Source organism: Enhydra lutris, unplaced genomic scaffold, assembly GCF_002288905.1.
Source record: "Enhydra lutris kenyoni isolate GAN:26980312 unplaced genomic scaffold, ASM228890v2 scaffoldscaffold24, whole genome shotgun sequence".
In the NCBI taxonomy this organism is placed as follows: domain Eukaryota; kingdom Metazoa; phylum Chordata; class Mammalia; order Carnivora; family Mustelidae; genus Enhydra; species Enhydra lutris.
Window position 1 is genome coordinate 5,950,727 of NW_019154108.1, and position 24,399 is coordinate 5,975,125.

The 24,399-nt window shown below is 39.1% G+C and overlaps 1 protein-coding gene across 1 annotated transcript in view; it reads left to right on the forward strand.

Moving 5' to 3' along the window:
* The window catches only part of LOC111150900 (formin 2), a 357,894-nt gene that overhangs the window by 79,856 nt on the left and 253,639 nt on the right, over window positions 1-24,399 (forward strand). Inside the window, 2 exon segments of the mRNA XM_022508586.1 lie at window positions 3,938-4,085; window positions 12,435-12,490. Of these exon segments, the coding sequence (XP_022364294.1) occupies window positions 3,938-4,085; window positions 12,435-12,490 (204 nt within the window).

Consider the following 24,399-nt stretch of genomic DNA (forward strand, 5'->3'; position numbering starts at 1 on the left):
CAGCTCTGAGTTATTTTGGGGTTATTATCAAATGTCTGCCAAATGTAACTGTTCTTTCTTTTTTGAGATAGTGGGCTTATGGCCTATTTATGTCACTTTTAGTGTGTGATTTTAAATCTTCTGATCTGCCCATGGTGGAAAGCTTATATTTGTTTTCTTTAACAGGAAGAAATGATCCAGTTCAACAAAAATCAAACAGATTTCAAGAATTTAAAGGAGTGGGAGCGGTGTCATGGGAACATAATCCTGTTTTAACTCAGATATAAAGTTATGATTTGATTTGTCAAAAAAAATTTTTTATTGCTCTTGACCCTTGTAGTCCCTTAATACTCATGGTGTGTCTGCTGTGTGTACAGAACAATATTCTGGGGGAAAGGAGGGTTACAGGATATGGTAGTTGGAGTGAGGGGCTAATAAGCCTATTTGGGAAAATAACAAATATATTTCTGAAATGTTAGAAAAAAATAACAGAAAAAAAAGACATTCGTGGATGGTTAAGGAAAGACCACAGAGCAATCTCTAATTAAATTCAAAATTTAGGAACAATCAGTGCAAATGCCAAGACAACTTTGGAGACCAGAGTTTGCTGAACGAGCTTCCCGTCATAAAGCAAAGATGTAGTGTGAGTTCTGTATCTTGATATGTACATATGATGACAATTTTGAATTCCTCTGGAAAGGATTTTTTAAGTACAAGAAATGTCCTAATCAAACATAGATTTTAAAAAGTCAAAACAAGTGGTACTCATGATGTGTTATTTTTGAATAACAACATGTCATTTTCATAACTCTTTCCACATAGTATTTGCTCTGGCTTCATGCCAACCCTATAAAAAAGACTGAGGTAGGCATTTTTACTGATGTACTGCTGAGACCATCAAGACCTCGTAAAGCTAAGAGATTTGTCTATGGTGCCGCACTGATAATATCTTAGGAGTTTCATGAACTCCCTATTTTTCTTTATATTGCATAATTGCTGATAGGGTAGGTAGAACCGGTGACTTAATAGCTTTATTTTCATCTGATAGCCTCAAAGTACCTTTTCACTACCCTGTTGAGTAAATGAAGGAAAATAAGATTACCAGCTACTGCCATGGCTCATATTGACAAGCCATTGTTTTTTTTCTTTTGTGTCTGGTAATTCTGTTAATCCAGTAGACAAGTAGGGTTATCATCACGAGTAGTCATTGTCCTGTCGTCAAGTGATAGGGGAGATTTATAGGACCTGTGTACATACTTCATGTGCTAAAGGAGTTCTCGGTCCATTTGGGGAAAGATCAGATGCACTCAGGAAAGTGGTAAGCCACTAACCTGGGTAGCATACCATTACTCCTCAAAACGAGGGGTGGCAGGTTCTGTATCAGTGTTCTGAGGCAGGAGTGATCCAGGTGAGGTGGGACTTCAGCTAGACCTTCCCTGAGGGATTCGATTCCATGAGGTGGCAGAACTGGATAGGCATTGAGTGCAGTGAAACTTGACTGAAGGAACATGGAGAAATGAATTTGGAAGGGGGGAGGAAGTCCTATAGAAACATTTAAACAATAGGTTGAAGAGTTGGCATCTGTAGGTGTTAAAAAGCCTTGAAAGAAATCTGTGTTTTGCTTAATTTCTCCATGCTTTGAAGGAGCAATTTTGAGATGACCATTGCTGCATTGTGACGTGCTATGGTCCTGGGGTATGGCTAAAAAAACTAGAGGACTGACCAGAATTTATTGTTGTTTTTTATTTGAGGTTTATAAAGTGCTTTTAGCATACTTTGTATTTTGGCGGATTGTGAAATCTGAAATGAAACTGTTTATCCCCTTGACTATTGAGGCCTTCTGTTATATGGCGCCAAATTTGAGGCTGAGGGTCTGTTGCTAAGATGGCGGAGCTCTCTAGGCAAGAGTTCCTTTGTCAGCCAGGGCGCAGCTTGCCTCCTGGGGAGGCGTTTGACTCCACTTTCCATGAAATGTTCATGTGTTGCAGACACGGAAGAGGCAGGAATCTGTGCCTGATGGTTGGCAACGAGCAAGGAGACATTCTTCTGATGCAGTGGCTGGATGGTGTCCTGTCAGGGCATCAAGCCTTGACACCGTCCCTTACCCAAGTTTAGTCTGTTCCTGTGGGGATGAGGATATCTTCTGGCATTTTTGCCAATCCTCATAAACTGAATTATTGTAGTTTCACCAGGGAGAGCTTATTTCTCACATCACTTTAATTAAACTACTAATTTCAGCAGTGAGAAGCTGTTTCTGACATTCACTATGCTACATAGCGAAGCCTTTGGCGTTGATCAAGGTATGAATAGTTGAAGGAGGTATGGATAGCTGAAATGCTTGCCCAGATCTGCAGTGTGACCCTTTCTTATTTATTTAAATTTATTTATTTGACAGACAGAGATCCCAAGCAGGCAGAGAGGCAGGTAGAGAGAGAGAGAGAGGGGGAAGCAGGCTCCCCACTGAGCAGAGAGCCCGATGCGGGGCTCGATCCCAGGACCCTGAGATCATGACCTGAGGCAGAGGCTTCACCCACTGAGCCACCCAGGAGCCCCGCCCCTTTCTTACTGATAAAAGCCAATCCCAGGAGTCTCAATTGTCAGTCCGGGCCAACGTTCCTCACGGCAAAGCTTAAATCTACAGACGTGTTCCATCTTACTATCTATGCTGAATGACAGTTTGTGAATTTCTTAGACTAACTTATTAAACACATGATGGAAATAGCAATGCTTGTCCTTGATTAACCCTGTTTAAACTAGAGCCTCCACATGGTGATTATGATATACATATAGATGTTTTGTTTTGTTTTGTTTTGTTTTTGATTTGTTCTCAGCCTCTACCATACTGTTGTTTGCTTTGCTTTACTTTATGTTGATCAAAAGCTGTGGGGAAATATTCTAAGCAAGGAAAGTGTCCCAAAGAGACTGGGGGCTTGCACAAACTGAGTGCATATGTCCTAAAATGGTTAAACATGTTATTCCGAAATCCTAAGGAGCAGTTTTCCAAGGTCTTCATAAGCCTCAGAGTGGCCTCCTCTGTGAGATTCCCACTTTGCTCCCTGGCACTAGGTGTAATTTTGAGCCTTCTTCTCATTCCGTCCAGATTCTGTCGGTCTGTGGCTGGGAAGCACTTTCTTTGCCAGACGATCCCTGTCCAATTCTTTTATTCTTGGCAGGTTCGTTTGCTTTTTCATGGTTTCAATCCTAACCAGTCCCCAGCCTGGACCCGAGATAAGTTGGTTTCCTAGGCTTTTTGTTGTTGAGAGCAAGGAAGCTGTTATTGTGCCCTGGTGCTCAAGCACAGCCTGTCCTTTGACTTTGCTACAAGTGTTTACACCACCTTTAAAGGGACATGATATTCAAATGTCTTAAACATGTGAGTTCAGGGAGGGCTCCGATCGAATGTCTGGACTTTCTGGTCTTATGAATTCTGCAGCCTCACATGGCATCTCTACCACCAAAGAAAGACTTAGATTTTGCTATGGAAAAGAAGTTGAGGGGCACCTGGGTGGCCCAGTCGTTAAGGGTCTGCCTTTGGCTCAGGTCATGATCCCCGGGTTCTGGGACCGAGCCGCACATTGGGCTCCCTGCTCTGCAGGAAGCCTGCTTCTCCCTCTCTGACTCCCCCTGCTTGTGTTCCTTCCCTCTCTGTGTCTCTGTCATATAAAAAAATAAAATCTTAAAAAAAAAAAAAAAAAGTTGAGACAAGTATTGTCATGAAAGTGAAATGACTTTATGAAAGAATGTTTATGAGCCTACATCAGGTAGTGTGCAGTGCTGTTTTAATGTTTGATGTATGTGTATATGCAACACTCCCACATATGTGTGTGTATACACATATGATAGACGTGTGTGTGCATGTATGTGATAGAAATGACGTTGTAGTGCAGTGATCCAAAAACTTTTTTTTCATAACTGAATTAAAATAGCTTTACATTTATTTATTTATGTGTTACTGCAGCAAGATCAACTTTACACCTGGGCTGCGGTCAGTCAGCCCACTCACTCACTGGACTACACGGAAGGGCAGTTTCCCAGGCGAGCCTCGTCCGTTCGGCCACCATCGAAGCCTCCTGATGAAGAACACGGGCCGAAGGATGCTGAAAAAGGTGCGGCCCCGGGGCAGTTTCTTGGGTTATGATCTGCCGCGGTCCCACGTACAACCGCTGGGAGCCTCGTTACATTGAAAATTGTTATGCTCCACCTTCAAGGCTGCTGAGTCAGAATTTTAGGGAAAGGGACACTGGAGTTACCCAGTTATTATTGTGTATACGCAAATTTGTGAACTACCGCTTCAGGTGGCGAGCTTTACCCACTGCCTGAGATGACAGGAGTCATGCACCTGTGTGGACTGAGAACGACAAAAGGAAATTTCTGTCCGTTGCCTTCAAAGGTGGTGTCCACCTTACTTCTCCACTCTGACTCTTCCCTAATGGCTTTCCTTTTTTTTTTTTTTTTAAAGATTTTATTTATTTAACAGAGAGAGAGAGATCACATGCAGGCAGAGAGGCAGGCGGTGGGGGGAGGGGAGCAGACTCCCCGCTGAGCAGAGAGCCCGGTGTGGGGCTCGATCCCAGGACCCATGACCTGAGCCGAAGACAGAGGCTTAACCCGCTGAGGCCCCTGGGCGCCCCTGCTTGTGCTTTTCTTGATCCTCTTCTTTACCTTCAGAGATGATGGGGCCACAGAAAAGTTTCATTGAACAACATTTTAAGTAATCTTTCCAAACCTGTACAGTGTTCAGATGTATTTATTCTTCTCTAAAATTTTTCTTTTTGGTTGTTTTTCTCTTTGCATCTTTTGTTGTCTTCAAGTATTTTGCGTTATCGGCTGGGAAGATAGCGTGAGATTAATATCAGCTTTATATGAAGACTGGAAGTGGGAAAACGCTTTGTGTTTTCTAAGGAATTAAGAATCCTATTTGTGTAATCATGTTTTGTGAAATTTGGTTGTTTAATTCCTTTTTTAAAGAAGTTTTTCTGTTTGGTATAATAAACTCCTGACTTCTCAGTGGACTGACTCAGAAGTGGAGAGTGCATCAAAGAGCGTTATTGCTGTTCAGAAATGTACCCCGCACCAAATTTTCCTCAATAGTAGCACAAGTGTTAGAGTTACAAATTTTTACTTTTTGGGGCACCTGGGTGGCTCAGTCGGTTAAATGTCTGACTCTTGGTTTCGGCTCAGGTCCTGATCTCAGGGTTGTGAAATCGAGACCTGCGTTGGGCTCCACGATCAGGGAGTCTGAGGTCCTTTCTCTCCCTTTCCCTCTGATCCTGACCCCCACTGTCTCTCTCTCTCTCTCAAATAAGTTAATATATCTAAAAAAATTTAAAACAATTTTTTTCCTCATTGGTTTGTAGAGAGAAAGTCATTAATCTGGATTTGTAATAAAAGAGTATAAGATAAGAGCATGGAGCTTTGTAAGGTCAGGTAAATTTCTTAATCCCTATACTCAGTTTCCTAACCTGTAGAATGTCGATAAGAATAGCATCTACCACATAGGGCTGTTTTGAAAATTATCTAAGTTAATGCATGTTCAAGCATAGAGTTAGCAATCAGAATGCAATGTCAGGCTTAGTATAATTGTTGCTATTGTTATCATTATTATTATTATTTGACATCTTTATTACTTCCTCATGAGTTCCCTTTAAAACCAGCAGTGACCCACAGTGTTAAGGATTTTATTCTAGGCCCCTTTCCAAAGTGAATGTAGCATTCATAATCCCGTTTTTTATTCCACTGTCTGAAGGGATGCTTATACCTTTCTTCTTTCTACTGAAGCCCAGAATGGGGGGCCCACACCGAACCGCACGTGTCCCTTTTTTAATGTCTGATGCTTCTGAAACACGGCTGAGTGTTCACTAGGTGGACTTATACTCCCTGAAATGAACAACAAATGAGAGAGAAGAGTAGGAAACTTTGTCCCATGTAGGGCTCAGAATTTCTTGGAACACGGTACAATTGATCAAGGACCAAGGTCTAGAGTTCCTTAATGCATATATCTTCAGAGATGAAGGGGTTCTAATATGATAATACCTGAAAATAATCACACAAAAGCATAGTTATAAAAAGAAAAACACACAACTAAAAGGATTGCTTCTGTTAAGTGCACTATGTTACCCGTGTTAAACACTTTAACTTCTTGCTAGGAAGCAGCCAGGTGTAGATAGGGTAGAATCGACAGTTCCCTTGAGCAGTGTCTTAGCAGTCGTCCCTGTCTTGTGTTTTACATCATGACCAGTGTCATATTTTCATTTTTTTCTTCCCTAGTATGCCTTTCCCCACTTCTTCGAAATATTAACATTTTCCTCTAAAATTTTAAGGCTCTTTAAAAGAGTTTCAAAGTATATTATTGATTTTGTATACTGGAGGAGGACTGGATGGAAAGCTATTGATAATCTAAATTTTAGTTTGGTTAGAGAGGATAGTTGGAATTGATACCGGGAACTTTTTAACTTCGTTTTCTCGTTGTTATTTGGTGTAGCTTGCCAAATGCCAGATCAAGTAATTTTTAAAATAGTAACTTGTATCCTTTTATAATATGCATTCTTGAAGGGGAGGATGGAGGTAAGTAGAAGATAATTTTGTGTAGTGACTTGTTTTTCTCCAGTTGATCTGTTAAAAACTTGAATGGCCATATAGCATTCTTTTGTCCAAATGATCTAATGGCACTTTCTTTTTTAAAAATTTTTAAATTAAAAAAAAAAAATTTTAAATTTAATTTTTTCAGTGTTCCAAGATTCATTGTTTATGCACCGCACCCAGTGCTCCATGCAGTATGTCTAATGGCATTTTCTAAACTTTTTCTGCTGTGACTCCATGGGCCATTCTCATTCTGAGGGCCATACCACTCTCTCTCTTCTACTCAGTCAGTTGTAAGTGAGAGGGTCAGTAATACAGCAAAAACCTTACATAGAATCTACTGCTTTAAAATATATATATTTGGTGAAACGTTGACAACATAATTACTAATAGTAATGGACAATTTGCAGTACACTTAATGACTATGGCCATACATTGCTGTGGAGTGACGTCATGGTTGAAACCAGTATTTGCAAAATGTGGCCCCTTTCAATTTTAGTTTAAAATAAAAGGGTTCAATGATTTTTTTCTTTTTGAAGAAGAGGGATTTTCAGTTACATCTTAGAAAACTGAAAACTTGTTTCTGTCTTGTGGCCCATTTTCATTATTGATTCCTAATTCACATGTCCAGCTAATGCAGACTTCTCATGCATCTGACTTACATATTTTTGTAATTCCTTCTCTAAGAGAGGCTTTTCTCCACCTTTCATATAATGGTGAAAGAACCAGCCCTCCTCTATAGGGATTTGAAGTGCAGAGGTCAAGGTGAAGCCTTGGTGTCTCTCCCCGCCAGTGAGCAGGAGAAGGGCTGCAGATTCTTGGGAATCTTTTGCAGTCGGCATTGTCTCCACAGAAAACCCGAGGTGTGAAAATTGACCTTTTGAAGCTACAGAATGCCTCCTGGAAGGATAAGGCTAGTTAGTTGGAAAGGAAATCAGGAAGGAACGTTCTGCAAGATTTGGTGGTAGAAACATGGATAAGAAAAAAAACCTTTCCATTTATCTTGTTTCCTCTTTATCTTTTCTCTCTTCATTTTTCTTTACTTATATGATGCAACACCCTCTGTGTTTCTTTTTTTTTTCCGAGTCCCATGGCATTTTATTCTTATCTGTATCATTCATATTACTTATGCATTATAATTTTTCTGTGTGTACATATCTGTATTCCTTGGAGACTCCCCACATTTCAAGACCTCTGGGCACATAGTATATGTTTAAATATTTAAGCCAGTAAATTAAGATCTTTTGTTGAAAAAGATCTGAATGAATATCTACTTAGCACATTCATGGAAGCATTTGAGGGAGAGTTTTGTGTGTGTGCTGAAACAGCCCATGGACCATTTTCTGGGCTCAATACCAAGTTTCAAAAGTTATTCACTGATTCACAGAAATCAAAGAGATAATTAACTACAGTTTTCAAATTTATGAAGACTAGGGGCAGGGTGTCTAGATGTGTATAGGGAATTGATCATTCTTATTGTGTTTTAGAAACATCAAGCCCCTTATCTTTCTCTGAAAATGTAAATGGCCAAGAGGAGTGCCTTTAGGAAGGCAGTCAGGGGACAGAAAGTCCGGAAGGAAACTGTGCAAGGAGAGTTGATAGAAACGTGGCAGAGACTTTTTATATAGAAATGCTAAAAGTCGTGCTTACAAGCTGCCTGAAAGCAGCGCCACCCATCTTAGCTCCAGAAAAGATTTGAGCAGCATATAAATATCTAAGCTATACAAAAGAATTACAATGGAAATTAAATCGAAGGGATTTAGGATGGAACAATAAAATGAAGCCAGGGTAAAGTAGAGCGCAAATGTATTGCAGAAGCGCTTGGAATTTGCAAAGGTAGGTGGAGATTTTTCCTCAGGTTTAAAGCAAAGTGGGAAGTGGGGACAATTCTATAATCATCCCCTGTGTCCATGAGGTTAAAAGTAACAGCGTTGCTTTTTTGGCCTTTTTTTTTTTGGCCTTTTTTGGCCTTTTTTGACGCACTTTTCTGGCCTTTTATATAAAAAATAAGTGTTTCTGATGGTTCCTCATAAGATTCTGTGTTTATCATCAGCTCATTTCCAGGAGTAGCAGTCTGAATGCTTTAACAAGTGTTTAGTTGGGATAATGAAGAAATTCTGTAAGGAACCCAGGAAGAGTTAGATAGTGTTCTATTTCTCCGCTTCCCACTTGATCAAGGGATGAAATGTGCTGGAAAAGACTGAAAGATTGACCGTGTCTCCTTCTCCTGTAGATAATTCTTCCTCCTCCTCCTCTTTTTTTTTTTTTTTTTTTTTTTTTTTGTGATTTTGACTTGCATTTCTCTCATATATGCAGCTTCAGTCTTGTGTGTCAATATCCTTTGTTGACAATGAGGGCATATCCATACTGTGAGATAATCAAATAAGCAGACCGTAGGGTTGGGCCCTTTTAGGAAAATCACATGTTTAACTCCATCTTCATTTATGGAAGGACATGGCATGTCAGAATTAAAAACATCGCCCATTTATTAGGCAGCTAACCGAAGTCCTACTATTTAAATAAAGTTGAATAAGTTCTTTCTCAATTAAATTGACTAGACTTGAATCAAATTGATGTATATACCATTAAAGAAACTTTTAAAATTATTTTCTGTAAGTGCCTTTTTACTTAGAGTGTCAAACTGTCTCGAGACTGCTTAATTCATTTTTAGAAGGCATACTTTAAATGCTTTAAAAGGGTGATTTAATTTATTTTCCATTCATAGCAGAGAGGCATATCTTATTTCTCTCTGTAAATGTAAAACTCATCTGATGTGTTTTGTTTTACAAGTCCTAGGCTTATTTTGTGATGATACAGAGGTCATTTCTGAAACATATTTGGAATTGTGGGGAGCCCAGAATTTTAGATTATCGCTTATTTAGAACACTTAAAGTTTTGCCAGAAATGTTCTTTCTCCTACTTTGCTTCACAGTGATGTTGTTGTTGTGTGTGTGTGTTTTGTTTTTTTTTTTTTAAACAGTCTAGTTTCTGAATTCTTAAAAAGGGTGAGAGAAGGAGTTGGCAGTTTTAAATGTACCTTTGAGAGGGCTCTCACTGGGTTACTCTTTAAAAACAACCATCCTGGTTGATGAATACGTAATGGGAACTGTCAGTTCCAAAGCTGAGTGGAAGGCAATTCCCGAAAGCCCGGATGCTGGAAGAGGAGGGTGTTGGCAACAAGTGTCATGGACGTTTGTCCCTGAGGTGATCATTCTAAGAATGTTAGAACTAAGTGGACTTCTCAGATTCACTTGCCCAAGGACCCTAGCCTTGAGCAGACACTCAGAAACCAGCTTACTTATCGTTTGCTGCAAGCATGTCCTTTTCTCTCTACTCCCACGACTCTGTCCTCATGCTTCTCTTTATTCTCTCCTTCCTGTGCCTTCTTTGTTTTTTCTCTTTCTTATTTGCCTTCTCCTTAACTTTTATTTTTCTTTTCTCTTTGTTCTCTTCATTTCACCTTTGTTTTGCGGTCCAGTTATTCTGTACTTTTTCATCGTAAAATCTTGGCACTCTAGAACTCGTGTGCTTCAGTTTATGATTTGGAAGAGCGCATTTTGCCATAAATTTCTCTCAGATGTTGTAAGATGCAGATTGAGAGAAACGAGTATAGTGGGAGATGCGGTTGGGGGCATGAATGCAACTTGGTCACCATGGAATTTGATGGAGGGAAAGGAGAGGTTTGGGAGGAGGAGGATTCAGAAGAGTGACTGAGTGTCTGCCTAGTTCATTGTTGTGGTAAACTGGATGCATTCTTTGCCATCAGACCCCAGAGGTCTGCTTTTTTGGACAGGTCACCAGGCCTAGGGCTATAGCGGAAACACTAGGAAATCCTGTGTGTATTTCTAATGCAAAGAACTCACGTGTTCCCTCCCAAGATCCTTTGGGTTTGCCCTGCACACCCAAATAGAAGGAAGAGGGAGAAAAGTGTTCCCCATCAAAACAAAGCTGCAGGACCTTATCTAGAGTCTGTTGTGTTTGGGGATGCGGAGGTAACTAAGAAAAAAAGAAGTGTTCCAGAGTTTGGATTTGCTAATGTTAACTGCTTGGTTGGCTTTGATGTTGGGATCCTTATTCAAAATCGGCTAACTCTGTGGTAAGGTCAGTGTAGAGATTTGTCAATATAAGAAAGAAGAATCCCTTTTCCATTACCTCGGCAAAGTCAGTCAGTTGTCTGGGGAACTGCTTGCTTTCTAAGGCTACTTGTTTTAACATTCTGTTGCCACAGTGACATCTGTTGGTAAGTGACTACTTCATGCTCTTCTCAAAGATTTTTGTTTTGAAAGATAGACCCTAAGCAGAGGTGCAGAGGTAGTTAAAGGCAGAGCGATAGCTGTGTTGCCCCTTACAAAATCTTACTCCCCTTTTCCCTTTCCCAGGATACCCTGTTTCATGGTTTCATTATTCTTTGATCACTCTTTCCATTCCTTCCTACAATGACCCAGCGGATATTTTAAGCACCTTTGTGTGCCAGGCACTCTTCTGGATGTTGGGGATATAATGGGAAAAAAGGACAAAAACCCCTGTCTTATGTTCCAGTAGAGAAAGAGCAATAAAAATTAGGAGGCAAACAAGCGAATTCTGTAGTATATTCTGTGATGTTCCATGTTAGGAAGAAAGTAAGAGGGAATGAGGAGGGCTAGCCTTGGGTGGGATTGCCACTTCCTTAAAAAGAGTGCCAGGAAGTCTGGAACAAAGCCCTAAGGAAGGGGTCAAGGTTGCGGTGGGGAGGGGCACAGGCTGGTTTTCCACTCAGCAGAGACCCTGTGGAGGGAGTACGGCAGCAGGTTAAAGGGTAGTGAGAAGGCCCGTGTGGCCACAGCACAGTGAGCGGGTGGGGAAAGGCAGAGGTGGTCAGAGAGGTCAGGGACTGTGGACAGATGAAAGGTCAGTGGGCCCGTGCAGACACGGTGCTTTCATCTCAGTGAAATGGAAACTTCCAATGTCTTTTAACAACGTGTTATAAAATTTAAATGCTGGGCACCTGTTCTCTTTCTGTAGCATTGTCACAGGTGGCAACTAAAATGCCGTGAAATCGGGAATGTCTGGATGATCCTCCAGAGCGGCTGCTGTTCTTGTCAAGGGTCTGGTCTTCATGCCGTTGGGGGTGGGGAGCAATGGTCCCCAGCTTCCCCCCCAGTTGCTTATGTTATGTACCTCTGATTTCTCTGCTGTAAAATGTGAACACTGGACGCGAGAAATGGTGTTCAGACTGTGGTCCGTGGAGCGCCAGGGATTTCTGAAGGCCCCTCTGTTTTTATTTTTTGTTTTTAAATTTTCACACAAGCTTCACTTAGAAGAAATTTGTTCCTTAACTTAAAAAATGATCCTGGAATTGGTTATCCCTTAGGTTTTCCAGCATGAATTTGCAGTCTCATAGGCTCTCAAGTGATGAACGAAATCCCTTCAGAACCACTTATTACTAAAGCCTCTTGGTAGAGAAGTTAGAAGGTAATTTGTCAGTAGGTAGGTAAGGTGATCGATTTCTATCTTTCAAGATTGGTGAGTTGGCTTCTTTCGCTTACAGACTTTAGCTAAGTGAATAATACAATAAGTGGGCGTTTCAATAGGTACTTCCTGGCACAAAATAAAGGCTGGCAATTGAGAACAATAATTATGGTTGATGTGTCAAGAAGGACATGAGGCTATTCTAATTTTAAAAATAATGACGTGAGTGTTAGTCGTATATGTGATATATATATATATACTGAAAAGTAGTCGTGTCCTCGTAATATAGAAGTATAATTGGAGATTAAGTGGATGTTTTGGGTACTTCAGGTTAAAGATATGTTTTAGTTAGTTTTGTTTTCTGATTGAGGAAATGGGGGAAATTTTCTCCTTCAAGATACTGACTGTCTTCTTCTTTTCCAAACCAGAATCTCAGTCTGCTGTTTTGGAAACTCCAAAAAAAAGTTCAGATGCTGTTGAGCGGGTAAGAAGAGCTTATTAGGATGTCGAATCCTACTCTCTTTCTTTCTTACTTTTTCTCTTACTTGTCTTAAAATGGTGACAGACTCGGATTTATTTTTTCATCATTATTTTTTCATAGCTTAGGCCACCCTTATTTCTCTAAGTCTTCAGGGGAATCCAGTCGGGTGGAAGGGGATGTTTTCTTCCATTCAGGCTTGCAAAGAAAATCAGCCTTGAAATGGAACTGAGTACAGGCTTTTTAGAAGCTGCGTCGCTCTCAGTCTGGCCAAAGAGTTGAGCCTGACGGCAGCTGGGCTCCGGCAGGAGACAGTGGTCATTCCAGATACTATGTGGAGATGTGCCTAACTTAGCTAATAGTCACATGGATACGTATTAAAAAAAAAATGCCAGAGCTTTTCTAAAATCAGATCATATTATTAAGTTGCTTTGGTGGATGAAACATTAGTGTCTGTTTAATTTCCACAGAAACCTTTTTTTTTGATTACTAAAAAAGCTAAATTGTCTGTTTTTTTTCTTTTGTGAAAATACTATTAAAGAAAAAAAAAGACTACAAGAAAGGAAAAACTTATATGGAATAGTAAGTGTGGATAGCAGTTGTTCTTGGATACAAAACAATTTTTTAAAAAATGTATTACTACTTTCTCCCAACTAATCTTTCAAAAATAACTTAGTACTAGAAATTATCAGTAAGAAGAGTCTCTCCTCCAGCGCGGTTTAGTCCAAGAGAAGACTCTTGTTGTGTTCTAGGCCGAGCTCTGTTTCTGGATAGTGTGTAACAACATACTAAGCTCTCTGGGACATAGTATTTTTCTCTGTAAAATTAAAGAATCTGATCGTTTTTGAGAACATTTCCAAGTTAAAAAATAGCTTCCCTTTTAGAAAGCCCCAGTCCTGCCTTGTTCATGAAAAGTTGTGCTCCCCCTGGAGGAGAAGTGAGGATATAACATTGGTCAAGAGCCCCTGGAGGAGAAGTGAGGATATAACATTGGTCAAGAGCTTTATTTTTTAAAGCTTAACTCATACTTTAAAAAAATACAGCTATAGAGTTATTACGATATTACTGACACCTATACTATACTTTTCATTGCTATGGCTTATTTATTTTATTATTGAGAGTTTGTACCCCTTAATCCCCTTCACCTGTCTTACTTATCTGAAACTATTATGTCAACTATGCTTCATTAAAAAAAAAATAATAATAATTGGGGCATCTGGGTGTCTCAGACGGTTAAGCATCTGACTCTTGGTTTCAGCTCAGGTCGTGATCTCAGTGTCCTGAGACTGAGGTGAGGCGTGGAGGCTGCTTAAGACTCTCTCCCTCCCTCTGTACCCTCCCACCCTGGGTGCACTCTCTCTCTCTAAATTATAATAATAATAATAATTATTATTATTCAGAAATGTAGCTACATTGGCCATTATTTTAAGATTAAGGACACTCTTAAGGGTAGTGTCATAAAACATATTCTCCTAGCTTTTTGTCAGAGAGGAGACCCACGTGAGATCAGGGTACTTGAAGATGGTTGGTGTTCTCCGCTGATGGTTATTTAATTAACTGTGTAATGATGAGCTAGCAGGGATTGAGATGAAGAAAAATAAAAAGAGTAAAGTGAAATAAATTCAAATAATTAAGAAAATATTGCCTTCAAAATATCCTCTCATTTTCACAGCCTTTTTTTTTTTTTTTTTTTTTTGGCATGACTAAGTTGTGATCTGAGATAATATATTACATTTTTCTAAATTCTTATTTCCAGGGCATATGTAACTGAATTTTTGTTATATATGATAATGCCGAAGAAAGCCTCAACAAAGCATAATCTATATTATCAAAAATGATAAACAGGTACAACATTGCTCTATGTATTAAGATCAAGATATCTATTCATGTGTGTAAAATTATAGTGAATTTTCTATTTCTCACGAACTGTGAACCATGGTACAATATATTATAATCAGAAAACCTGATACCCTGGGTGATTTACAAATGTTTGATGTTACAGCTTTGGAAACTCAAGGGTGAAATAGATTGATTTAAATTTCACATCTTCTTTCCTTGTTGCCAGTGAACTTTCTAGAAGCTAGAAAACACAATTAATTGAGAGGAAACGATATTTGGAAGCAATTGAGGTTAAGTCCTCAACAATGACATCGATTACTTTCTTTGTTATAAGTTTACTTATGGATTGGTTCTTTTCTTAGATATACATAGGTTTCATAAGTGCTTAAAGTAACTGGCCATCAAAGAGATATAGGAAACTAGAATTAATTGCCAATCTACTGTGTACATAACTCTTTTACTGTATTATCTTATGCGATTCTTAACAATAGTCCTTTAAAGTAACTCTTATAATTCATATTTAGCTGATACAGAAAAAGATGTTTATAGTAATTCACCTACTTAGAGTCACAAAATTAAGGAAGGGTTAAGAGCCAGGATTTGAATATAAGTCTCTGATTTTGTACCTCATGTTTGCTACACTATGATTAAAAAATTATACTTTTACATGAGCATTTGCCCTATGGCTGTTGTCAAGATCATTAGATTCGTAGATGAGAAGTTTATTTTAAAAGTTACTCTATTACATTTCAACTATATCATTTGTAGGGGTCAGATGTCGAGATATGTTTCAGAGGCACATAGAGAGCCTCATTAGTTTGTCGATACATTTTTACATTTTCGTATAACTTTGGTATGCTCAAGTGTGCCAGTTTGGCTAATGTCAGTGTTTCACTGCTCTTAAAAAACAAACAAAAAAAGACACACACAAAAAACACCTTACAATTTTATTTTCATGTAAAGCATCTTGCGTTTTTCTTCTTAGTCACTAGATGGCAGTTCTGTATCTCTAAAAATTACCCCTACTGGAGGCAATGTGAGGTTTTAAGCCAGTTTGTTCTGTATGAATGATGAACAGAAGAGTGTTTCTGGCCCATCCCAGGCTGCCCGCGTTCTTCTGTGGTTGTAATGCGAGATCTCCAGGACTGCTTAGTCAGAGGCAGGAACTGGGTTGGGAATCGCCCTCTAAGCTTTTCTTCAGATGTGAGTTCAGGCACCTGTTCTCTCAATCTGAGCACACTGGAATTTATTGAATGAGTTTTGACTTTTACTCTCTCTCTGTACTTAATAATTCTGAGAGCTCCATATCCCTAGAAAAAAACACATGACTCATAAAGCCTTTTCTCAACTAAAAGGAGGGGAAGACTGTGGCTTTGCCCGGAGAGAGTCTGATGCTTAAAGCAAACACAGCTGGCATTCAAGCAGAAAGAAAGAACTGTAGCTTTCTCCTGGAGGGCTTTTACTGATGGCCCTTTGGAATTAGAAGGCTTTCAGATAAAACTACCTTATTTAGGACCTCATCTATTGATTATTTGTTTTCAAGTGATACGCTCTGAAAATATGCTATGTCAAAAGGATTATTAAAAAACAAAACTGTACTAGGACTTTGAATTCTGTTTTATATTTTTTTGGTATTTGAAATACTAAACTGTGAACCCTTTTATATTCTACAATATATAATTATCTCTAAGAGTGTTTGTTCCTATATTAAAGATTAGGATATGAGAGCAAAACTGGCTACTGCCACATTTTTAACTTACTTTTTGCTTTTGAAATTATCATTGACCCTTGAACTACATGGGTTTGAACTGTGCAGGTTCCTCTAAATGTGGATTTTGTTCCCATAAATATAGTACTAGAAATGTATTTTCCTTATGATTTTTCCTAATAATATTTTCTTCCAGCTTAGTTTATTCTAAGAATGCAGTACATAACGCATATGATATACAAAATGTGTGCTCATCAGCTGTTTAAGTTATGGCTAAGGCTTCCACTCTATAGGTAGTTAAGTTTAGGGGGAGTCAAAAGTAATACACGGATATTTGACTGTGTGCTTCTAACTCCCATGCTGATCAGGGGTTAACTGTACATATACAATTGTGTTTTGAAGCATTTTTCCTAAAACAACTCGCACCTTTCTAATGCAAATGGACTAGATGAAAGATAAAGAATAAATAAATAAAATTTGCTCTTTAGAAATTCAAGCTTTGGGTAAGAATTGATAATATCAGGTGGTTGAAAGTTGAGTCTCTCTGCACATTATGGTTTTTATTAATTGTGAAGAGCCATGTCTATTACAAAGTATTACTTTATTACAAAGTTTACTACAAGTATTACTATTACAATAGTAATTTCTTTTTATTAAAGAAAAGAATAAAATAAAAAGAAATTAAACAGTATCAGTGCTCTTACCCCATATGTTGTATTGTTTATATGCAGGTAAATTCTCAAAGGTCAGCAAAATGCTTATGACTTGAGATAACCAGCAAAATCCTATCTCAGTCCAATTTTAACCTCCTTTAAAATTGGCTTACACACTTTTCTCTTAGGATCCTGCTCTGATCACCTCCTGGGTCCCCCTTGATGCCTAATTTGATTGCAAACTTATTTGAGGAATTAAATATTCTTTCTCACTGGTTCTCCTTACAGTGTCTGTTATAGTGCTCTTCATGAAATAACCACTCAGTACAATTTATTATTCGTTTCAGAAACATCTTTAGTTGGGGACAAATCAAGGAAACAGATGGGAGGTGGCCTAGTTGATGGTGATTGAGGGATTACTCACATGTGTCTTGGCATCGGAAAGTTTAGAGAATAAAAGAATTATCGGTCAGATCAAAAGAAAGGTGTGGGGTGAATTAATTCTGAAAGGCTAATGATGAAGACTTATAAAAACAAGCCACTTTTTTGTTGGAACATATCACACATATCAAAAGGTTGGAAAAAACTGTTTAATGTGAGTTCCTTCTAAACTAAGGCAAAAAGCAATATGAGTTTCCATGGTTATTAAAAACCTATAAAATGATGATTTACAAGACAAGTAAACAACTAAAATATAAACCAGGGTAAGAAAAATAGGGGTTAAATGAGAGCAGGAGAGGGATGGCTGAGGGGAGAAAACACGAGTCAGTCTGGTCATCCTTGAAGTTTACCTCAGACTGGTCATTCTTAGATGTTTCACAAACACTTTGACCCAGTGAGTCGGGGGCGTGGGGCAGGGTGAGAGGTGGTTGGGAAGGGTAGAGATGCAGATACAGTACACTCTGGTGAAGGTGCTGACATTGAAAATGGTAACATTTGGGCAAGGTATTTACCAGAATATGTTCAGGGGAAAAATTTTTTTTTCTGGAAAATATATTTTCATTTTATGGAAACCCCCATCTAGCTCAGAGAAAAATATAGACATTTTAACTCCAGAAATAAAGAGGAAAAACTGTTCTGTTAATTTTAAGAATGAAAAGAAGTTAGCATCTGGAGAACAGTTAAAATTTGAGATGAGAATGTGAGGAAAGAATTACGCTTTGTTTTCTCTTACTAGGGCTGGGAGGTGGAATGATTATAGCTTTGCTCTGTTGAGTGTTAAGATGGTGTAAACCTCATTTGTGCCAGACGGCGTTGTTGATGTCCTGTAGAGAATGATAAACAGCTCGAGCAGCTCGAAGAGCTGAGCCGATAAAAGTTCTTAACGTACAAAGGGGGCTTATCCTTTATTGGACATCTGTTGAAGTGCTGTGTTCAAGGTGTTTGTGGCAGGTACTGAGGGATATACACATGGTTATGAGGTCCCAGGTGCCTCCATATACAGGACATGATTTGTTAGATGTCACATAATTCTGCTGAGGCATTTAGTATAATATTGTTTTGCAGAACTTAAGGGGAAAAAGAGGAATATTGTTGAGTTGTAATTAAGGACAACTTCTCAGAAAGGGTGCAGCTTGGATCAGGACTTCAGAGTGATCATTTTTGGACAGGTGGAGGGAAGGAGACTGAGACTTTCAGATGAGAAAAGAGAAAAAAGGCACAAGAGTGAAAGTGAATGTGGCATTTTGGCTGGGGGGTTTGGGGAAGGACAGGGCAGGCACAGTCATCCAGGTGACCAGGTGATGTTAAGAAATGGCTCAGTTTATTCCTCTGGCATCTCCCGGGCCTCTGCGCAGGGCCGGTCTTATCTGGATCGCTGGGATAGTCCCCAGGAAGGCTCTGTATTTCCTCTCTTAATCCCCTCTAATCTTTCCTCCACAATGCCTTGAGTCATCTTTCTAAAATCCAGATTTACTTATGTCTGATATCTACTAAGGCTCATTTAATGACTGTTCCTAGCATTTGAGAAAGAAAATTCAGACTCCTGAGTCTGACATGGAGGCTTTTCCTTGCCATCCTCCGTCTTCAGCCTTCCCACCCACCATTTCCTACATTTGGTTGGTTCCAGCCTTGAAAAAATGCCCCAGTTTTCTGAAAAATAACCTAAGATTGGGATCCTTCATATCTCTTTTTGTATGTTTCTTTCATACTCCTACCCTTACCCCCTTTAAAATCTAGTTAATTCCTGTTTATTAATCTAAATTCATGTTAAATTTTACTTCCATTTAGACACTTTCCCTTAGACTTCAATCTGGAGAGTCCTTTTGGCATCCCTACCCTGGGACCCCTATACTTACTTACTTTCCCATAATGGTTGCATTTTGCATGTCTCAGACATGAGCTCCTTATAACCGAGACTGTCCTTATTTTCTTTGTCCTTTCTGTATCGAACAGAGTACCTGACATGTTTTAGGAGCTCAGGAAATATCTGATGAATGGCTAATTAGTGGGAGACCACACTGATTAGAGCAGAGGGTGCTTCCTGGGGAGTGGTAGAAAATTTGCCTCTATTCCTACATGGTGATTGAGGATGTGGGCTTTGGACCAGTTTCCTTGGGCATAAATACCACGTATTCTTTTAACTGGCAAATCTGAGCATAGTATCTTACCCTCTGTGCCTTAGTTCTCTCATCTATAAAGTTTTATCATAAGGCGTTTCATGAGATTTAAATGCCTTAATTTAAGCGCATAGATTTAAGTGCATTAATTTATGTGTTCCTGGCACATAGTAGGCTCTCAAAATGTTAGCTGTTACTAGTATTGTTGTTATATCTGGTTTGGAAAGTCGCTTTCATAGTTTAGTTGATCCTCATTATTCATAGGTGCTGTATTTGCAGAATACATAGCCGTGGTATTTGTGGCCAGCAGATCAGTCCTCACAGGCCTTCACGTTCATCTGGAGACATGAGCAAAGTGGGAAGCGACTTGAGTTGCCCTAAGTGCCGTCTGCCGGCCGAGGGGGAACGAGGTGACACTCTGCCTTCTCGTTTCAGCTCATACTATGAACAGATACCTTCTTGCAATCCATGTGGTGCCATACTCCTTGCCTCTCTGTGCTTCCAGTTGGTCTCACTGTCGACAGGGCCCTGTGGGCGTGGTGCGGCGGGGGTGGCTGGCGCTCCCTCGGGCTGGAGAGTGTGACCACGCACCCGTTAGTTACGCTTCATTCAGACGGGAGGTACAGTGCTCTTGTGTGAGTACAAAGGCAAGAAAACCCACAATATATATTATGAGAAGTGACTTTAAACAGAAACGTAGAGAAAACAAGGCTATGTATCTATCGGTTGACGAAAATGTCGTGGCCAAAGGCTCGTAGGAACCGAACTCTGCATTTTCCTTAGGATCTATGGCTGAGCGTTCACTAATTAATTATTCACTCTACAGAGCGTAACAACTGTGAATAATGATCTTTGACTGTATCAATGTGACCCTCACAGTAGTAGGGTAGGGTAGGTAATAGGATATCTACTCTTTATAAGCTGTGAAGACCTTATGAATCAAGTAGGGGATTTAAAATGTCTTATGCTTAGCATATGAGCATAAGAGCCATAAGTTTTTGAGCAAGAAAGCACACGAGTTGGTATTTTAAGGTACAATTACCTGGCGCGAGAATGTAGAATTAATGGGAGGAGGGAAAGGAGAGCCAGGAAGGAGGACCAGGTATTAAACTCTCCATGTATCCCTTCGGTCAGGTAAGGAGAACCTGAGCTAATGTGCCGATCTGCTGAAAGGGAAGGCAGCAGCCTGGGGTTGGAATAATAGTTAGCCAAAGGTAACACCATAACTAGGGTAGGCATGGACTGTAGTTCTCAAAGTGTGGTCCTTGGGCCAGCAGCGTTAGCATTCCTTGGGAACTGGTTAGAAAAGAAGATCCCCAGGCCCTGCTCCAGACCTATGGAACTGGAAACTCTGAGGGTCAGAACTAGCAATTTGTGTCTTCAAAAGTCCTCCTTGTGATTCTGGTACACCTTATGAGCCCAGAGGATTAGAAAAAGTGATGGAAGGATGTTAGTACGCCTAGGCAAACTGCAAGGCAGGGAGCTAATATTTCTTTGGAAATAAATGCATTATACATTTAAGGAAAATGTAGTGGAATCAAAAAGCTATGATAGCTAAGCCATTGCAGTTTGGAAGTGAAGTATTGATGGGACAGGAAAACTAGGAAATAATCATATAGAGATGAAGACTAAACACATAAAAATTGGTGTCCTCTCCCAACGTACATAGAGAGGATAGTAGGCTAAGGACAAAGTCTTCAGTTACTGTAGGTTCGTCTAGCGAACCTACAGTAACTATACCCCAAAGTGTACAGTAACTACACCCCAAAAAAAGTCCAAAGGAGGGAACAGAGTAAAAGAAATGGGAAGGAGAAGGTATAAAATTAGAAGAACAGGAGGGATTACTGGGACAGCAGTTGCAGGAGAACGGCAAGGTTGAAAGGCAGCTTTCTGGCTAACGTTTCTAATCCATCCCATTTGACGTCCTCCAAGCTTTGCTTTTTATGAAGTCTTTGATGTTGGAGATTAGTTGGGTGTGAAGGAAGGAAAGTTTTCTTGACTGTTTCTTACTCTTTTTTTCCTGACCCCCTTTCCCAAACACATTACTTCTGCTTTGGTTTTGGGAATAATGGTGTTGACTTTCCATCGATCAGATTGTTATCAACTATAGCAATAAAGAGATGTTGAAAGGAATACAGCCAGTTATGAGTTCTAACGAATCCCTCTCCCTCACATTTGTCATCCCTGCAATGAAGGGATGGGAAGAGATTCCAGTTTGACACTATGATAATTTCACTAGATCATCTTTTCATTGTGAGGGTCCCAGAGGTGCTATCTGGGCTCTCTCTGTGTGTGAAGCTCTTCTTTTCCACAATATGTTCTGCTTTAAGAAGACCTAGGTAAGTTATTTTCTACTTACTGTATGTTCTGATGTTCCCTCCTTTCTTGAAATTCCTTTTCAAACTTGAAATTGTTGGTACTTTATTTTTATCCAAAATCTTTCTATTTAAAATCTGGATTTCCTTTCCTGTAGAATCATGTGTAGCTTGTCTTGGCTTATGGTAAATCTGGAATGCCCCTGGTTTGTTCAAAACCCTTATATTAGAATGGTGTTTAGAATTCAGATCATGACAAATAGAGAATTTATATGCTTCTGTGAAGAGTAGGATTTATATTTTACAGATGTCTAGAGGTATCCTAACTTGGCAATAACATGGCCTTAGAATTTAGCAGAACTTGGAAATCTGAATATGATAGAAAATAAATTTCATATCTCATATTAACACTTACAGAATAAATTATCACAGTGTTAACTGACCAATAGTCTTTTTATATTCCAGGCTCCGAAAATATCTTGCTTACATTATAAACATCGTAAAGTTTCAAAGACAAAGCAAATTAACTTTTCAGCAAAAGCTTTAGTTGAGTATATCTTGGCTTCCTTTTTGACAGTTTTAGCCTTAATGTTACATTAATGTTTCTTTTTCTGGGAATCAGATAATCTTGTAATTCGAAAAAAATTTTGGTGAACATTTTATTTTTTCATGGAAACTTGTATTTTGTGATATGCAAGTGTTCAAACAATTTATAAAACTAACTGTCACCACCCACATATAAGATTATACAGGAATAGAAGAATTTTGGCTGATGTATTGTATATAATTGTTCAGCCAAAGTGGATGGCGGACTTTACTACTTATAATGATTTAGGGGATTGAAGTAATACTTTAAAATACAAATAATCTCAACTTTGGTAATATATAAGGTATATTAGATACTGTTTTGAATAACTAAAATAGATTTGTTAACTTTCTTCCGTTTATAGGTCTATACCCATTATTTGGATTGTGCGCAAAATTATAAAGATTACTTTTTTCCTACTCTCCTTTTAAAAATTTTGTTTATTTTAACTTTTAATAGTGAGAACCATTAGTGTTGGGTAAACGGTCGCGCAATTACTGGAAATGCCGTCTTTTTTTTAAAAAGTGCAGAAGTCTAGAGATAATAGAAAGTACGTTTTAGCACTGTCAAATCCTTTGAGGATCTGATAGGCCTGTATCTAGTTATACCCGTGAGGAGAAGATTAAGTACCAGGCACAGGACACAAGGAACAGGCCCTCAACTTGACGGCTTTCCATGGACCACAGTGCGCCTAACAGGCTCTTGAGATTAAATCTGAGTTTGTGGGTGGGCCCTGAGAGGACTTTTGTTCAAGTGGCCAGAAAATAGACAGTATTTTTTTCTTGATAATAACCATTATTTACCATGGGAATTTCTTTAATAATCTTTGAAAAAAATGGAAAACTATAACCCAAATAGAAACCAACCCTTCACTGCTTATAGGCAACACAGCCTTCACCAAATAGCTCTAGAGAGCGTCGCAGGCGATGGAATCGGTGGTACCCTGGGAGCAGCCAGCCCTGCTCGAAAGCCCCGGATAAGGAAGGTCAGATAAGATTCTTTGAAGACTCTCCGCTGAATTCAAAACCAAAAATCTTACGTACATTTGGCTACTCTGTAAGAATAGATGGCTGACCTTATTTTATGGGTTAATCAGTGAAAGCCTGAGCTTAAGTTAAGGTGAGCTTAACTTCTGTTTCCTGCAGTGGAAAAGGAGGGCGGTAACACTGACTTGGGCTGGCATTTTGAAGGTAGAGATAGGGTCATAGAGGGGAATCAGGATTTCAGCAAATTGGTGTTTTGTTCTCTCTACATTGGGATTAATGTGAGAAGCAGGTAGTCTCTCACTCCAACTTTTTCCCATGTCCTTTAACTATAATAATTATCTCTACAAAACAGTTCCCTCCACAAATGTCAGCCTTCCGTCTTTGCCGGCTGTTGACTCTGTGAAGTTGTCAACTTCACCACCTTCCTGGCGCCTCACGGCTCTCTCTGCCATATCCACTGCAAAGTCAGTTTTGAAGTTTTGTTCTCCTGTTTCTTCTGTCCCTTCCCTGTTCTGGTTCTTGCTGTATTTTACATTTGAAAACCTGTGAAGCGTAGGGAGTGTGTCACTCCCTTATTTTCTCATCTTTTTCTTATCTGAGTGCCCTCAGTGATCACTTTGTTTAAAAAATAAATTTAAAAAAAAGAAAGAAAAAAACAAGTAAGATATGTAATAGAACAATATACTCTAATAAATTGACCACTTGTAAAATTAGGTCCAACCCCAGATCTATCCCCCCTTAACCTGGGCTATCTGTTACTATCTACCATGCTTTAGTTGTGGCAGCGTCCATTCATGTCACTGTTCGTGGATGTTCTAACCACATGATGCAAATAGAGTGGAAGATGAGATGAAGGTGTAGAATTTCCTGAAGTCAGGGAAGGTGGTTCACATGAAAAGTGATGGATCAGTGAGTACCTGATGGAGTTAGTTGATTTGGTAAAGACGATCTCCGACGTACATCTATGTTTGAAGAGATAAGTTTGCTTATCAGAGGATTGTCAGAGGTCACTGGGGAAAAGGATGAATTTCTGCAATGCTATAAAAAAATGACCATCTTTTCATGAAAGATGTCATATATTGTGATATTATATACATCTGCCAGGAAGTTTGTGCTGTAGAAAATTAACACTTATATCATCTTAATTCTAACAATTTGTTCATGCTTACCATTAGGAGAAAAAAATTGTTTTAGAAATAAGGATATAATTGCTTTATTTATTTATTTATTTAAGGAAGAGAGGGTCTTTTTTTCCTACCACTAAAAAAAA